The sequence below is a fragment of the Lissotriton vulgaris genome, chromosome 2_2 (genome assembly GCF_964263255.1).
Source record: "Lissotriton vulgaris chromosome 2_2, aLisVul1.2, whole genome shotgun sequence".
Taxonomy (NCBI): domain Eukaryota; kingdom Metazoa; phylum Chordata; class Amphibia; order Caudata; family Salamandridae; genus Lissotriton; species Lissotriton vulgaris.
This window is the reverse complement of record NC_141688.1, coordinates 311535623-311554103: the sequence shown is the minus strand read 5'-3', so window position 1 is coordinate 311554103 and position 18481 is coordinate 311535623. Positions and strand designations below refer to the sequence as shown.

General features: G+C 50.3%; 1 protein-coding gene across 1 annotated transcript in view; it reads right to left on the bottom strand.

Annotated features, from left to right (window-relative positions):
• The window catches only part of CREB3L1 (cAMP responsive element binding protein 3 like 1), a 297679-nt gene that overhangs the window by 50144 nt on the left and 229054 nt on the right, over positions 1-18481 (bottom strand). The window contains exons 3-4 of the mRNA XM_086959647.1: positions 12747-12976; positions 4255-4327 (exon numbers count right to left, since the gene is read on the bottom strand). Coding sequence (XP_086815773.1) covers positions 4255-4327; positions 12747-12976 — 303 coding nt within the window. The remainder of the gene's footprint in view (positions 1-4254; positions 4328-12746; positions 12977-18481) is intronic.

Below are 18481 nucleotides of genomic sequence, written 5' to 3'. Positions count from 1 at the left end.
CGTGTGCTGCTTGCTCTCTCTCTGGCATGCTTCTACCCAGCCCGCTAGTTACTCTCGCCCTCGTGTGGTGCTTGCTCTCTCTCTGGCATGCTTCTACCCAGCCCGCTAGTTACTCTCGCCCTCGTGTGGTGCTTGCTCTCTCTCCCGCATGCTTCTACCCAGCCTGCTCGTTACACTCGCCCTCGTGTGCTGCTTGCTCTCTCTCTGGCATGCTTCTACCCAGCCCGCTAGTTACTCTCGCCCTCGTGTGGTGCTTGCTCTCTCTCTGGCATGCTTCTACCCAGCCCGCTAGTTACTCTCGCCCTCGTGTGGTGCTTGCTCTCTCTCCCGCATGCTTCTACCCAGCCTGCTCGTTACACTCGCCCTCGTGTGCTGCTTGCTCTCTCTCTGGCATGCTTCTACCCAGCCCGCTAGTTACTCTCGCCCTCGTGTGGTGCTTGCTCTCTCTCTGGCATGCTTCTACCCAGCCCGCTAGTTACTCTCGCCCTCGTGTGGTGCTTGCTCTCTCTCTCGCATGCTTCTGCCCAGCCCGCTCGTTACTCTCGCCCTCGTGTGCTGCTTGCTCTCTCTCCCGCATGCTTCTACCCAGCCCGCTCGTTACACTTGCCCTCGTGTGCTGCTTGCTCTCTCTCTGGCATGCTTCTACCCAGCCCGCTAGTTACTCTCGCCCTTGTGTGGTGCTTGCTCTCTCTCTCGCATGCTTCTACCCAGCCCACTCGTTACTCTCGCCCTCGTGTGCTGCTAGCTCTCTCTCTCGCATGCTTCTGCCCAGCCCGCTCGTTACTCTCACCCTCGTGTGCTGCTTGCTCTCTTTCTATCATACTTCAACCCAGCCCGCTCGTTACTCTCGCCCTCCTGTGCTGCTTGCTCTCTCTCCGCATGCTTCTACCCAGCCCGCTCGTTACTCTCGCCCTCGTGTGCTGCTTGCTCTCTCTCCCGCATGCTTCTACCCAGCCTGCTCGTTACACTCGCCCTCGTGTGCTGCTTGCTCTCTCTCTGGCATGCTTCTACCCAGCCCGCTAGTTACTCTCGCCCTCGTGTGGTGCTTGCTCTCTCTCTGGCATGCTTCTACCCAGCCCGCTAGTTACTCTCGCCCTCGTGTGGTGCTTGCTCTCTCTCCCGCATGCTTCTACCCAGCCTGCTCGTTACACTCGCCCTCGTGTGCTGCTTGCTCTCTCTCTGGCATGCTTCTACCCAGCCCGCTAGTTACTCTCGCCCTCGTGTGGTGCTTGCTCTCTCTCTGGCATGCTTCTACCCAGCCCGCTAGTTACTCTCGCCCTCGTGTGGTGCTTGCTCTCTCTCCCGCATGCTTCTACCCAGCCCGCTAGTTACTCTCGCCCTCGTGTGGTGCTTGCTCTCTCTCTCGCATGCTTCTGCCCAGCCCGCTCGTTACTCTCACCCTCGTGTGCTGCTTGCTCTCTTTCTATCATACTTCAACCCAGCCCGCTCGTTACTCTCGCCCTCCTGTGCTGCTTGCTCTCTCTCCGCATGCTTCTACCTAGCCCGCTCGTTACTCTCGCCCTCGTGTGCTGCTAGCTCTCTCTCTCGCATGCTTCTACCCAGCCCGCTAGTTACTCTCGCGCTTGTGTGGTGCTTGCTCTCTTTCTATCATACTTCAACCCAGCCCGGTCGTTACTCTCGCCCTCGTGTGCTGCTTGCTCCCTCTCTTGCATGCTTCTACCCAGCCCGCTCGTTACTCTCGCCCTCGTGTGCTGCTTGCTCTCTCTCCCGCATGCTTCTACCCAGCCTGCTCGTTACACTCGCCCTCGTGTGCTGCTTGCTCTCTCTCTGGCATGCTTCTACCCAGCCCGCTAGTTACTCTCGCCCTCGTGTGGTGCTTGCTCTCTCTCTGGCATGCTTCTACCCAGCCCGCTAGTTACTCTCGCCCTCGTGTGGTGCTTGCTCTCTCTCCCGCATGCTTCTACCCAGCCTGCTCGTTACACTCGCCCTCGTGTGCTGCTTGCTCTCTCTCTGGCATGCTTCTACCCAGCCCGCTAGTTACTCTCGCCCTCGTGTGGTGCTTGCTCTCTCTCTGGCATGCTTCTACCCAGCCCGCTAGTTACTCTCGCCCTCGTGTGGTGCTTGCTCTCTCTCCCGCATGCTTCTACCCAGCCTGCTCGTTACACTCGCCCTCGTGTGCTGCTTGCTCTCTCTCTGGCATGCTTCTACCCAGCCCGCTAGTTACTCTCGCCCTCGTGTGGTGCTTGCTCTCTCTCTGGCATGCTTCTACCCAGCCCGCTAGTTACTCTCGCCCTCGTGTGGTGCTTGCTCTCTCTCTCGCATGCTTCTGCCCAGCCCGCTCGTTACTCTCGCCCTCGTGTGCTGCTTGCTCTCTCTCCCGCATGCTTCTACCCAGCCCGCTCGTTACACTTGCCCTCGTGTGCTGCTTGCTCTCTCTCTGGCATGCTTCTACCCAGCCCGCTAGTTACTCTCGCCCTTGTGTGGTGCTTGCTCTCTCTCTCGCATGCTTCTACCCAGCCCACTCGTTACTCTCGCCCTCGTGTGCTGCTAGCTCTCTCTCTCGCATGCTTCTGCCCAGCCCGCTCGTTACTCTCACCCTCGTGTGCTGCTTGCTCTCTTTCTATCATACTTCAACCCAGCCCGCTCGTTACTCTCGCCCTCCTGTGCTGCTTGCTCTCTCTCCGCATGCTTCTACCCAGCCCGCTCGTTACTCTCGCCCTCGTGTGCCGCTTGCTCCCTCTCTTGCATGCTTCTACCCAGCCCGCTCGTTACTCTCGCCCTCGTGTGCTGCTTGCTCTCTCTCCCGCATGCTTCTACCCAGCCTGCTCGTTACACTCGCCCTCGTGTGCTGCTTGCTCTCTCTCTGGCATGCTTCTACCCAGCCCGCTAGTTACTCTCGCCCTCGTGTGGTGCTTGCTCTCTCTCCCGCATGCTTCTACCCAGCCTGCTCGTTACACTCGCCCTCGTGTGCTGCTTGCTCTCTCTCTGGCATGCTTCTACCCAGCCCGCTAGTTACTCTCGCCCTCGTGTGGTGCTTGCTCTCTCTCCCGCATGCTTCTACCCAGCCCTCTCGTTACTCTCGCCCTCCTGTGCTGCTTGCTCTCTTTCTATCATACTTCAACCCAGCCCGCTCGTTACTCTCGCCCTCCTGTGCTGCTTGCTCTCTCTCCGCATGCTTCTACCCAGCCCGCTCGTTACTCTCGCCCTCCTGTGCTGCTTGCTCTCTCTCCGCATGCTTCTACCCAGCCCGCTCGTTACTCTCGCCCTCGTGTGCTGCTTGCTCCCTCTCTCTTGCATGCTTCTGCCCAGCCCGCTAGTTACTCTCGCCCTCGTGTGCTGCTTGCTCCCTCTCCTGCATGCTTCTACCCAGCCCGCTCGTTACTCTCGCTTTCGTGTGCTGCTTGCTCTCTCTCTCTCGCATGGATCTACCCAGCCGACTCGTTACTCTCCCCCTCGTGAACTACTTGCTTCTACCCAGCCCGCTTGTTACTCTCGCCCTCGTGTGCTGCTTGCTCTCTCTCCCGCATGCTTCTACCCAGCCCGCTCATACACACTCACTCACATTTGCTTGCGTCTCACTCATCAGCCTCCTTGGGGTTTCCTTCGTCTTCTGGTGTTTGTCCCTCCTCTGGAGCACGGACGCATTACCTGTGTTCTTCCACTGCTCATTTTTCAGGTGCTACATTTTTCATTTTGGTTAGTCACTCTACCAGAGTGCGTGTGTTTTCCAGCTGTCTCCCATCTCTACTTCCCTTCTTCGTGCTCCTCTTTCTTGCCTTCCGTCAGTTGCCATTCCTAGTTCCAGCCCACCCACCTTCCCTTGCTTCCCCAACCCTATTACCCGTTTGCTTTCCCAGCTCCACCCACTCACCCTCTGTTATCCATTTGCTCCCCAGCCCTGCCTGCCCAGACTCCATTGTCATGTGTTTCCAGCCCTGCCTGCCCAGCCTCCATTGTCATGTGTTTCCAGCCCTGCCTGCCCAGCCTCCATTGTCATGTGTTTCCCCAGCCCTGCCTGCCCACCCTCCATTGTCATGTGTTTCCAGCCCTGCCTGCCCACCCTCCATTGTCATGTGTTTCCCCAGCCCTGCCAGCCCTCCCACCGTTGTCCATGTGCTCGCCCATCAGCTTCCTGTTCCAGTCTCGCGCGTCCACCCTCCGTTGTCAGCTTGCTGTCCCTGACCCTCTTGTCCAGCCTCCGTTGTCAGCTTCCTCTTCCTGACCCTCTTTGTGTCATACAGGTACCACCTAAAGAGGGGGCTGCACCCCTCCGACACCACATGGATGACTTACCTGAGGGGGGGTGAATGAAATGGGGCTCATCGTGGGGTTCATCTTTAATGGTCTGTGTCATCTCCACCGAAGCCTGTGGGGGAAGTAAAAAAGGTGATCACTGAGTGTGTAAATGTTTGTGCTCACACTCTGCAGGGGGGAGAACTAGAGTTCAATGAGGGAAGGGCTGGTGCAAAGTCAGTTATCTTCTTGACATGTCTGACTTTACCTCAGCCCTGCTTGTCTTTCAGAGTCAGGCAAGCATTTCAAACTGACTCCCCCCAACACCACTGGCCTCTCAGTGGCAGGTGAGTGTGACACTTCCCTGACTCTGCCCCAGTCCTGCTGCCTTACAGAGGCACTGGCCTGTTGGGAGCGCTCCTGGTTCCCCTGTAGCACAGCGCCACCAGCTGCTCATAGGTGGGTATGGCAGGTAACCCTGCGTAGTTGCACATAGGCCCACATGAACAAAAAGTTTTAAAGGTCGCAAACACAGAATGAGGCATTTTGCGACTGCTAAATAGCCTTTTGACGTGCACTAAACCTATTTTGCAAGTTGGTAACCTAACAGAATCAAACAATTGAGTTTGCGAGTCGCTATTAGGAAGGGGAGTGGTAAGGGCGTCCCTTCATAGTAGCGAGTTGCAGGGGGATGTTTCAATCGTTTGCGACCTGAATGCAATCGCAAAACGTTTGCAGTTTGTCACCAACTTCAAGTTAATAGTAACCCATTCGCAAACGGGAAGGGGCCCCCCGGGACCCCTTCCTTTCAGCGCCTGAACACTAACAACCCACTCTCTAAATGTTTTAACCATTTAAAGTATTTATACATCACACTATCAGTCCTACTAGGGTTTGAAGCTCATAATTCGCAGTGCTTGTGTAAAACCCATCGTTTCTATTGTAGCGCGTAATGCAGATCCATGAGAACTAATGCGCGCCAAGGTCCAGTAATGCCCTCTTAGAGGGGCCACTATTCACAAGGAATGCTGCCGAATCTTTGCGCTTACTCCACTTCACCGGAGCCCATTGACTGTATTTTTGAGCCATTTGTTTTATCAATGTTATAAGTATATATTGGTTTTAGGATATCTAGGCGTCTACTGCATGTTATAAACATCAAAACAATTTCAGAAAGCTCTTTTTAAAGACCACAGTAGGCACCTTTAAAAATGAGTAAGCTGTATCTCAAGCAGATTGCCTGAAGTCTCCCAGGTGCACACACAATAAGGTACAACTCTAAGTGACGTGTGCAGAACGTGCCCAGCACCCTGCGTGCAATGCATGTGTGCAGGCTCTGCGATTCACCCAGTGAAGCAATGCGGTAAGAGGGGCAGGGCAGCCAGCGGCGTGCCACAAAATCATGCACCACTCCCCCCGACAGCACCAGAGGTCTTGGGCCCAGCGGGTGGGCCTCGTAGGGTGTCCCGTCAAGGCCTGGGTGGGAACTCTGCCCCATTCCTGGAGTTTACGGCGTTTTCTGCACTCCGCGATCGGTGGAGCACGCAGAGTTCTGAAAATTCTGCTCCGCGAAGCAGAGCGGAATTGTTTTTCTCACTCGCGCTCACCAACATTAAGTTGGCAAGCGAGGAAAACCCAATGCCAGACCACCTTCCAGCAAGAGTTCTCAACACAGGTGGTTGTGGGTGGTCGCGACTGCTCTCGTTGAGAAACCATCCGTTCGCGTTGAGGAAGCTGCCGCTCGAGTAGAAAATCTGCCCAAGGAGCAGAAAGAAGCAGCGCCCTCTTGCGCCGTGCGTGGTTCCATTCGCTCGGAACACCTGGGACAAGAAATTAGTATGAACGGCGCGACCTATCGCACTCCGCTGCTTGCGGATCTCTGCATAGTGCAGCCCAGTTTTCTGGTCACTTCACAGAGTTCTACGAAGGAGAACTGTGAACTCCACCCAGGCATAGTCCCATCCCTCTCTGCAGAATGTGGCGAGGGGCCCCAAGACTCCTCCATCTCACAGATATCAGAGGTCTTGGGCCCAGCAGGGAGCCCCCTCAGGGCGCCCCGCCAGTACCTGTAGAATGTGGTGAGGGGCCTCAAGATTCCAGCATCTCACAGATATCAGAGGTCTTGGGCTCAGCAGAGAGCCCCCTCAGGGCGCCCCGTCTCTCTCTGCAGAATACGGTGAGGGGCCCCAAGACTCCAGCATCTCAGAGATATCAGAGTTTTGGGGCTCAATGAGAGTCCCCTGAAGGGTGCACCCCCAAATTTACAGATGTCAGAGGTTTTGAGTTAAATGATGAACCCCCTGAACCCCCCCCGCACCGTGCGCATCAGGGGCTGCATGGGCCCACGTTGCACCCCTGTGTCAGCGCTATGTACAGATTCAATGCTGGTACACCATTCACACCAATGTCTGTGGTGTGTATATGTGGTATTTCTGTTGTGTGAGCCTAGCCTGAAGGCAGAGGGTTGTTGTACGTGGTCAGAGCCCAGCGTAAAGTCACTGAGCATTAGAAGAGGAAGCTGGGCTAGGTGTGGTTAATGCATCGTGATGCTGTGTTCGTTAAGGAGGTGAGAGTCTACTCTGTCCCAACTTACAGCAGAGTTGGGGCCGTCCTGATGGGCACAGGGATGTTGCTCCAGACCCTGGGTGCACAGATAGAAACAGCCTGTTGTTTTGTGTTTTTTATGCTTCTTACTCTCCTATGTGAAAGCGTTTTTTTTTAAAGCCCCTGGTAGGAGGAGGGGTGTTATAGTTTCCTGTTGAAATGAGATAAGAATTTACATTAAAATCTGACAGTTCTAGTTCTGTTAACTAACTCTAACTTGCACCCCTGTCATGCTCTGCATATGACCTCACATATTACATCACTCATGACATGTTTAATTACATCACTGATATGTAATAGGACAGCATTGATGACATCACTGATGACATAATCCAGAATAAATAGGTAAAACGTGGTGGACCACTCCATAGTGTCAAAGACAGGCATACAGACCGCGAGTGACAGGAGACGAAGCTGGTTTGTAGTTCGTTAATGCATTGTGATGTAGTGTTCTTGAAAGAGGTGAGTCTTCAACTCGTTCTTAAAATAGTGCAGCGTCTGGGCGGTCCTGACGGAAATGACAGTCCTTAATTTGAGGCAGGGGTTTCGGGTGCTCGGCACAGGCAGTTAATTGTCAACACCAGCACTTGTGAATTTCTGCCACATGGTGGCGCTGTTTGTATGATTTAGAAATGAGCTCACCAATAGCTGTTTATGAAATGAATATATATTAAAAATGACTATTACCTGCCTCCAGGTCATTCTTATAGCTTTGGGGGCCTGGAATAGTCTGAATTGTTACACATGTCGGAGTGTGAGGGATAGTAATTGTGTTTTTACTATCACTGACTGCATGGCAGGGGCAATGTGCGGTGCAAGCTGCAGTGGCCCGCTGACGAGAGCCCTGGCACTTATTTGGTTACAAATTAGGCACTGTCAGGACACCTACGTCCAGCTGACAAGCTCCTCTTTTGTGGGCGGGACCTTGTAAAAGTGTAAAAATAATAATGTTAGTGGTGTACACGTGCAACACTAACATAGCTTTACGCTGCCCAGTATTGATGGGGCTGGCACGCAGCATTGGACTTTCTCAGCACCCCAATCTGCATGCGGGTTTGGTGATTCCTGGGTGGTGGGCAATAGGCCCCCCACTCTGCCGAACCAATGTGCAGGTCTGCAGACGCAGTGTGGTAAACGCAGTGCTGCAAATGCAGTGGATCAGATGCAGTGGTGCAAACGCAGTGCTGCAAATGCAGTGGACCAGATGCAATGTTACAAATGCAGTGGTGCAAACCCAGTGGACCAGATGCAATGGTGCAAACGCAGTGGTACAGATGCAGTGATGGAAACACAGTGGTGCAAACGCAGTGGTCCAGGCGCAGTGGTGAAAACACAGTGGTCCAGAAGCAATGGTGCAAACACTTTGGCTCAAACGCAGTGGTCCAAACGCAGTGGTCCAAACGCAGTGGTCCAAGCGCAGTAGTGCAAATGCAGTGGTGCAAATGCAGTCGTCCAGCCGCAGTGATGCAGATGCAGTGGTGCAAATGCAGTGGTGCAAGCGCAGGGGAGCAATGGCAGTGGTGCAGACGCAGGGGTGCAAACTCAGTGGTGCAGGCACAGTGGAGCAAACGCAGTGGAGCAAACGCAGTGGTGCTAACACAGCTGTCCATACGCAGTGGTGCAAAGACAGTGGCCCAGACGCAGTGCTGCAAATGCAGGTTTCCAGATGCAGTGGTATAAATGCAGTGCTGCAAATGCAGTGGGCCAGATGCAATGTTACAAATGCAGTGGTGCAAACGCAGTGGTGCAAACGCAGTGAGCCAGATGCAATGGTGCAAACGCAGTGGTGCAGATGCAGTGATGGAAACACAGTAGTGCAGATGCAGAGATGGAAACACAGTGGTGCAAATGCAGTGGTCCAGGCGCAGTGGTGCAGACGCAGTGGTCCAGGTGCAGTGGTGCAAACACAGTGGTCCAAACGCAGTGGGCCATGCGCAGTAGTACAAATGCAGTGGTGCAAATGCAGCCGTCCAGATGCAGTGGTGTAAATGCAGAAGTGCAGACGCAGTGGTACAAATGCAGTGGTGCAGGCGCAGTGGAGCAATCGCAGTGGTGCAGATGTAGTGGTGCAAACGCAGTGGTGTAGGCACAGTGGAGCAGGCACAGTGGAGCAAATGCAGTGGTGCAAACACAGTGGTCCATATGCAATGGTGCAAACACAGTGGTCCATATGCAGTGGTGCAAACACAGTGGTCCATACGTAATGGTGCAAACACAGTGGTCCAGACGCAGTGGTGCAAGCGTAGTGGTCTAAACGCAGTGGTCCAAGTGTAGTGGTGCTAATGCAGTGGTGCAAGTGCAGTCGTCTAGACGCAGTGGTGCAAATGCAGTGGTGCAGACGCAGTGATGCAAATGCAGTGGTGCAGGCGCAGTGGAGCAAATGCAGTGGTGCAGATGCAATGGTGCAAACGCAGTGGTGCAGGCACAGTGGAGCAAACACAGTGGTCCATACGCAGTGGTGCAATCACAGTGGTCCAGACACAGTGCTGCAGATGCAGCTTTCCAGACGAAGTGGTGCAAACGCAGTGGTGCAAACACAGTGGTCCATACGCAGCGGTGTAAACACAGTGGTCCAGTGCAGTGCTGCAAATGCAGCTTTCCAGATGCAGTGGTGCAAATGCAGTGGACCAGCTGCAATGGTGCAAACGCAGTGGTGCAGATGCAGTGATGGAAACACAGTGGTGCAGATGCAGTGATGGAAACAAAGTGCTGCAAACACAGTGGTGCACATGCAGTGGTCCAGGCGCAGTGGTGCAAATGCAGTGGTCTAAATGCAGTGGTCCAAGCGCAGTAGTGCAAATGCAGTGGTGCAAATGCAGTCCTCCAGACGCAGTGGTGTAAATGCAGTGGTTCAGATGCAGTGGTGGAAATGCAGTGGTGCAGGCGCAGATGAGTAATCGCAGTGGTGCAGATGCAGTGGTGAAAACGCAGTGGTGCAGGCATAGTGGAGCAGGCACAGTGGAGCAAACGCAGAGGTGCAAACACAGTGGTCCAGACACAGGGGTGCAAACAAAGTGGTCCTAATGCAGTGGTCCACGCGCAGTGGTGCAAATGCAGTTGTCCAGACACAGTGGTGTAAATTCAGTGGTGCAGATACTGTGGTGCAAATGCAGTGGTGCAGGCACATGGGAGCAGGCGTAGTAGAGCAATCGCAGTGGTTGCAGACGCAATGGTGCAAACGCAGTGGTGCAAACACAGTGGTCCATACGCAGTGGTGCAAACACAGTGGTCCAGACGCAGTGCTGCAAATGCAGCTTTCCAGATGCAGTGGTGCAGGCGCAGTGGTGCAAACTGTGGTGAAAAGGCATTGGTCCAGACGCAGTGGTGCAAACGCATTGGTCCAGACGCATTGGTGCAAACACAGTGGTCTTGACGCAGTGCTGCAAATGCAGCTTTCCAGACGCAGTGGCCCAGGCGAAGTGGTGCAGGCGCAGAGGTGCAAACACAGTGGTCCAGGCAAAGTGGTGCAGGCGCAGAGGTGCAAACGCAGTGGTCCAGACGCAATAGTGCAATTTTGGACTAACATTTCTGGATTGCATTGGTGGCTCCGCAGTTTTGCACTTATATTTGTGCGAACATTTGTTGTGACTGATCGGACGTCATCCAGTGCAAAGGTCATGTTTACATTCCTCAAACGGACCCGTGTCGGGGCTGCCCATGCTGCCGGGGCCAGCTTCGTGAGTGTGACAGCGTCACTCATCCGCACATTGGCTGCGCACAATCACAGGTGTCGGTGGAATCGTTGTGCACGGGCAGCTTCTTAGTGGACTGGGGGACAATATGTCCCCCCCCCCACCCCCACCCCAGCTTTCAGAACATGCACACGCCGTCTTGAAACGCCCCCCCCCCCCCTGACCCAAAGCCCACGGCTGCACATGTTTGTACTCCTCACACGAGATCCAGCAGGCAGCTGAAGCTGTCTCTGGCCAGACCTAAACATTCGCGTTCATGTTTGCAAAGTCAACGCCAATGCATTTAAAAAGATGGACGGGCCGACATTTGGAAAACACGTCCTAATCTTTTTGGAACTTGGCATTTCCTAAGCAGGCTTCCTTCCCAGAAATATATGCGCCAGGATCCAAAGAGAGGTTTAGTTTAGGCCAATGTTTAAGTAACAAAAATATGGGTTTCAGGCAGCATCGGCTCGCATCTGAAGCCGCTGCTTTACGGCTCATAACTCGGCCCGGGGGGGGGTCCGGCCCCCCTGTATTCTGGCTTCTGAAGGGGGTTCTCTCGCAAGGCCCCAGCGCCAGATTCAAGGCAGCGGGGCTCCTGTGATTAAACCCATACGCCACATCTTCAGACAGCGGGGCCCGGCTCAGACTGTAACGGGATCTTCCTGGCAGCTGCCGCATTTTTAATGTAAATGAGTGCGGGCCAAGTACAAAAAAGCTTCACTTTCACCAAAAATAGGAACCAAAAATGTGTTTATAATAAGCGCAGCAAAAGTCTTCTGGGCGCCAGAGAGGCAGAAAGTTCGTTTTTAAAGGGCTGTGACTTGTTAACACGCCCAGTGTTTTTAATTTACTATCTAGGACCGTGTCCGCGCAGACTCCCTGCTCACACATTTCTGTTTTTGTCCAGGATGTATCTTTTTTCCTCCATCTGGGGTGAATCTCTCCATTTATGCATTTCCTGTCTCGTTTATGTACGGAGAGCAGGTGGGTAGAGAGCTCAGTGTGCATTCGACGGGTGTCTGGTCTGCTCAGGGTCACACTGGGAGTCAACTGGGCCTCAAGCATGAACAGGCACTGTCAGGCTATGGAAGGGTACAACAGGTGTGTGTCTGTGCGGATATCTGCAGTAGATATGGATGTTTTGGCTCTGCCCAAGATCACACAAAGAAACCGCAACAATAGGACAGCAGTGTTCACCTTTGAGGCCCCGGAGGGTGTAGGGAGTATGCTGATTCACAGGCTGCCAAAACATGCATTGTACATCTCTCCTCGGTGAGTTTCACTGGCCAAGGGTGGAGAAACGCATCAAATGTAAGGCTCTGGCCAGGTCTTCAAAGCAAGGGCAGAGGGGGCCCCCGCCATATCGCGGGCCTGATAAAACTGCGTCAGCTTGCTCGCTCTCTGCGCTCCAGCATCAAACAGCGTCGCACGGGAGGTCGCTCCCTTGCGCACCTCGGCCTTAGTCTCTGGGACGCTTTATCCGAGTCCCCACCCCCCATGGGATTCGGCACCTCATTAATCACGCTCCCTGACAACGAAAGGCTTGGCTGTTCTGAATTAGCTGGGCCGGGGGAACATTACCTGTTGCTAAAAGCGCCTGGAAGCCCCGAGTGGGTAGCTGTTGCGTTATATAAGCATCCTAACTAACCCTGGGCGTAGTTTGCAAAGTTGCATTACATGTAGCTACGCGAAGTGCACTTCGCACTACGCGAGCTACACGTAGCTTCGCAAACTGATTAGTGCACTGTGCAAGATGCTGTTTGCACACTGATTGCACAGTGCCAGATGCTTGTCCGCACTGTGCAATCAGTGCAAACTGCATCTTGCACAGTGCAAGCGGTCGTTTTCTGCAGCTCAAGTAGATTTCTACTCAAGCGGCAGCTTTCTCAACGCAAACTGGTAGTTTCTCATCACGAGCACAAGCGACCACTCGCAATGAGAAACCTGACCTCCCCGCGTTGAGAAACTCGCCGGGAGGTTTATTTTCCACGCTCCCGATTGGCAACTTGATGTTGCTGATCGCGAACGAGGAAAAAGTCTAGCCGGGATGGCATTTTGCTTGCTCGCGGTCCCCAACTTGACTTTAAGGACTACGAGCAAGCAAAAAATTATCGCTGCACTATGCGACACACGTTTGCACTGTGCTACGTGCAATTCGCGTAGTGCGAAGTAGCGCAAACTTCGCAAACTACGCGAGCGTAGCGTAGTGCTTTGCCCAGGCCTAATCTTGACATAACATGCAACACCCACAGAAACACAGAGGAGACTTGCCTGGTCCTCGGCGAGCACTCTGGGTCCTGGGTACACTTTCAGCGTGGAGGGGCACCTGTGGTAGTCGAGGTTCATCTCCGGGTGTCTGTGTACAGGGCTGTACTCGGCCTGCGGGTGCAGGGTGTTCACTGCTGCCGGGGACTCGGCCGGGTCCGGGTGCAAACTCTGCTCCTGTTTCACCAGGATGGCACACAGCTCGTGCTCCAGCGCCCAGGCCCCGCTCTCCAGCTCTGAATATTAGAAAACATGAAACCAAGATTTACTCTCATCAGCTCTCTCCGGGAACGAAAACTGCACACCAGACGTGAACTGCATGATTACAGTCAACCTGCATGGCAGGTACAAACTGAAGGGCAGACAGTCGCAGCCAGGACAGGTGAGAGCAGAGGGGATGGTGAAGTCGACAGATGATGACGAGGGGAAAATAAAATAAAATGAAAAAATAAAAAAAAACTCTTACCTTGCGCTTGCCGCATCGCCGAGGCGGCAATTCGGCGAGCGCAAGGCCAGTGGTTTTCTCTTTCTTAATTGTATTTTCTCCTGTTGTCATCCGTCGACTTCACCCCCATATCCTCTGTCCCAACCTGCCTCACTGCTCTTACCTGCACCGGCCGCCACTGGTGGCAGGGTAAAACTGCAGGGTAGACACTGCTAAACCACAGGGCAGGTGCAAACTGCACGGCAGACACTGCTAAACCACACGGCAGGAGCAAAATGCATGGCAGACACATCCAAACTGCATGAACTACCTGATGATAGTCAACCTGCACAGCAAAACGAAGCAGAGAAGACACAAACTTCAGGGCAGGTATTGCTAAACCATATGGTAGGTACAAACCAGAGGGCAGACTCACCTCTATACTGGACAACATGCACATGACGCAAGGCATGTAAACAACTGGAGTTACCCATGAACCTCCAAGGGACCTGGGTATAGATAATAACAAAAACCATGCCCCTAAGGAATTACTCAAACAATCGTTAATTTAGCATGACATAAGGTATTTTATACAATCATATATAAAAGGAAGAGAAATAGGACACAAAGCGAATAATGCAATACACTCAATATTTATTAACTTCATTTGTAAAGCGGCCTTGAAAAAGGATTCCAAGTGCAATGTGAAAAAACGTCCTCAAAGAAGTGCAAGCAACAGAAGAATTTTAGACAGAAAAAAATGGGGAAAAGAAATAATAATTTTAATAACGTTTAATAGTAAATCATAATTAATCAAAATTCTATTGTTCACAATTGATAATCCAATTATTTTCTGGTGGATATAATGTCAACAGCATTTAGGCCTTACATGATTCAACAGGTCATCATTAGGACAACACAATAACAGACTTCAAGAAAAAAGGAAAGATTGCTGCCTAAAATAGAATAAGAATTATGTGAGAGAGATATCACAATTTAAGACTATATTAGGAAACCACTACAGGTCAAAAGATAATATATTAAGTACTTGTAAAGGTAGAACTTGGTAGTTTCTAAGGATAAATGACACAAGGCCACTTGTCACTAAAATTGGAATAATCCTCTTGTTTTTACAAACTAGAAAGAAGTGAAAATAAGGTGCCACCCATGAGTGAAAAAGTGCTAAGCCTAAGACTTGATATACCAAGAAAATCTTACTAAATTGAGAAGGGAGCATGGCATGTAATAAACAAGGGCTCATGGGTAACCCAAGGGCAATTGAGATAGATTGCTAAACAAAGAAATGTAATTAGCCCACAAAGAAATCACAAAAAAGAAATCTGGGAAACAGGGTAACTGAAATTGGGTATAAGGTTTACCTTTGACAAATGAGACCACGAATGAAAAGCCCACGCGCCTTCGAGCATTAACAATCGTGTCTACCAGTAAGCAGCCGAGGAGAACATTTTAACAGGAAGCATTTCACCCAACATGTGAGTCATGCATACTGGTACTGAAAAGCTAGTGCATGCAAGCTAAAATCTTAAAGTCACCATTCTAGGGAGTCAAAAAATTAAATACACAAAGAGTGAGATTTTCACTTCTGTACACCCAGTCTGTTAGTAAGTTCTAACGTACAACCAATGGGGCGGTTTCTTCTTTTACTTTTATTATTTTTTTGTTTTGAAAATTGTTCTCTCCCGCGAATATAAAATTCGATATAATTTTGGAAGCGGTTTCCATTTGTCACCCCTTTAGTCTTACAACTATGGATTGCAAAGATCAAGTCCTGCAATGAGTCTTATGAATATCTCACTCTTTGCATATGTAATTTTTTGAGCCCCAAAGATGGTGCCTGTCAAGTTTTAGCTTGCATGCACTTCCTTTTCAGGACCGGCATGCATGGCTCATGCTGTTGTGTGCACGCGTGTGGTGAAACGCTTCCGGTCCAAATGTCCTCGTCGGCTGCTCACTAACAGGCCCGATTGTTCATGCTCCAAGGCGCAGACGCTTTTTATTCGTGGTCTCATTCGTCAAAGGTAACCCTTATTACCCAATTTCAGTTACCCTGTGTCTCTGGTTTCTTTTTTTGCGATTTCTTTGCGGGCTCATTGCATTTTTTTGCTTTTGCAATTTATATCAATTTCCCTTGGCTTAACTATGAGCCCTTGTTTACTACACACCCTGCTCCCTTCTCAATTTAATATGTTTTTCTTTATATATAAAGTCTTTAGGCGATAGCACTTTATCACTCATGGGTGGCACCTTGTTTTCACTTTTTTCTAGTTTGTAAGAGGATTATACCAATTTTAGTGACATGTGACCTTGTGTCTAAGCATGAGCGGATTTTGCGGATTGGCAATCCGCGAATTTTGCGGATTTGCGGATTCGCAATCCGCAAAATCCGCGAATTCCCGCGAATTTGCGGATTTTTTTTTTTGTGTTCGCCCGTGTTTCTGCCAGTTCGCGAGGGTTTTTACAATTTCGCAATTTGCGAACTTACCTGTCGGGTCGCAAGTTTTGCGAACTTGTTGTTTCTACGTGTCCAGCCTGTTTGGGACACTCTTCTTCATCACTGCCACTCTCTGTCACCACTGCCACTCTCTGACTACTCATGCCACCCTCTGGCCCACCCATGCCACCCTCTGTTTCATCACCACACCCTCTGGTTGTCCAGTGTACATTATTTTCGGCAAAGCAAAGCACACCTTCCCTGCCTCAAGTGACCTGAATTAATTTGGGGCTGATTAATGTGTCACAGAATATTTTTTTAGCTGGCACCTGCTTCCTTAGTGCGCCCTGATTAGTGATCTTTTGCACTTGCTAAGTGCTTTCATTGTTGCAAAATTAGTTACAACACCTGCCCTGCCCCAACTGACAATAATGAATTAGGGGCTGATTAATGGATTTTAACTTCCAGCCTGGCTCCTGCTTGTCTCCCTTAGCTGTAATTCAGGACCTTTGTGGCATATGTGTAACTATTCTGAGGTTCAGAGCAGGGTCACATAATAGTTTCAACTGGCAACTGAACTCTGGAGGGGCCCCTCAGGAAGCACTACAGGAAATGGCTACTAATGATGAGCCTGAACTTTTGAACCTGGTAAGTAGTTACTTTCAGTTTTGCTAAAATCGTATTTCTGCAATTTTGCACTTATTCGCGGGGCGCGAACTCACGCGAACAGTGCGAGCAAAATCCGCTGCTCGCGGATTTGCGGATTTTGCGGGAGATTCGCGAATCTCGCGGATTGCGAATTTCCCGAAAATCCGCAAAATCCGCGAGCGGAACGGATTTTCCGCCCATGCTTACTTGTGTCTTATTTCCTTAGAGACTGCCAAGTACTACCTTTGCAGGTACATTATATATAATCCTTTCACCTATAGTGGTTTCAATATAGTCGGATGAAATCTCTTTTTTCTATGTTCCATTATTGTTTTGTCCTGATAATGACCTGTTAAACCGTATAAGGTCAAAACACTGTCGATAATATACATGCTTTTGCTGAATTATGATTTGCTTGTGAACATTGTTACACTGTTCATTTGTTTTTGCCATTACTTTTTCTATGTATAGTTCTTGCACCATTTGCACATTTTGAACACATTTTTGCACATTATACTTGGGATTCTTTTTCAATGCTCTTTTAAAAATGAAGTAATTAATTATTAGGTATATTGCATTTTTCTCTTCTTTTTCTATATGATCGTATGAACTATCTTATGGTTTGCTACATTTATGATTGTACCTTTTGAATAATATCATAGGGCATTGTTTTGTTATCATGATGCACGGCAGGCACAGACATACGTCTGATCTTACACACTCAAATGTAGTCCAGCTATGAAAACAAACTGCATGACAGACGCAAATACACAGCAGACACATCCAAACGGCATGAACTGCGTGGAGACAGCCAAACTACATGTTAAGCACAATATGTAAGGAAGACGCGTCAAAACTGCATGAACTGGGCAGTGACAGTCAAAATGCATGACATGCAGAATCTGTCAGGAGAGACATCCAGACTGCATGAATTGTGCAGTGACATCCAAACTGTATGACAAGAAGCATCCACAAAGAAGACACATCCAAACTGCATGAACTGTGCGGCGACAGCCACACTGTATGACAAAAAGAATCCTCAAAGAAGACACATCCAAACTGCACAAACTCCATGGTTATAGCCAAACCGCATGACACCAGGAATCTGTAAGGAAGACACATCTAAACCTCATGAACTTGACAGCAACAGAGAAAACTGCATGACAGGTAGAATCCGTGAGGAAGACACATCCGAACTGCATTTACTGAGCATTGATAGCCAAACTGCACAATAGGAAACATCTGTAAGGAAGACACATCCAAACTGCATGAACTGCCTGGTGAAAGCCAAACTGCATGACAGGCAGAAACTGTAAGTAAGACAAACCCAAACTGCATGAACTGCACAATGACAGCCAAACTGCACGACAGGAGGCAGAATCTGCAGAGTAAACGTATCCAAACTGTTTGAACTGTGTGGTGACAGCCAAACTGTAAGGCAAAAGCATCTGCTAGGAAGATACATATAAACTGCATCAATTGTGCAGTGTCAGCAAAACTGCATGACAGGTACAATATGCAAGTTAGATGCATCCAAACTGCATAAACAGCATGATGACAGCCAAACTGCATAACCGGCACAATCTGTAAGGAAGAAGGATCCAAACTTCATGAACTACACAGTGACAGCCAAACTGTATAACAGGCACAATCTGTAAGGAAGATACATCCAAACTGCGAGGTAACAGTCAGGCTGCATTGACAGACTCAAACTGCATGACAATCACACATCCAAACTGTGCAAGAGGCAAATTACAATTGCTTGATTAACAGACCCCCACCTGCAGGAACTACTGACCTGCTGCAGCATATACATGCCATGAGAATTTCCACATTCAATGCAAACCCTTTTCAAATTCAAGTAACAATCTCCCCAGTGGTAGAGTCTGCTATTTGTTATACATCGCAAGTTCTTCTTTGTTTCACGGTGCATACAACTCAGAGTAATTCCGCAAAGGCCGATTGTATTATTTCCATAAAAATGCCCTCCTATTAACAGTGAAAATGATTTTTAGCTGTCATTAGGAATTGCAATGAAGCTACTCAAGAGGGCTGTAATATATCTCTGCAGCTGATAGCCACCCACAGGGAGTACATTTTTAAGTTATTAAGTGACTTTTTGTTAGTTAACGTTTAGTGTGCTTGGTCTCACAACGTTACTGTTAGGTACTGAACATGTTACTGATCAGCATGTTGCTTTACTGTATTTGTGTTTCG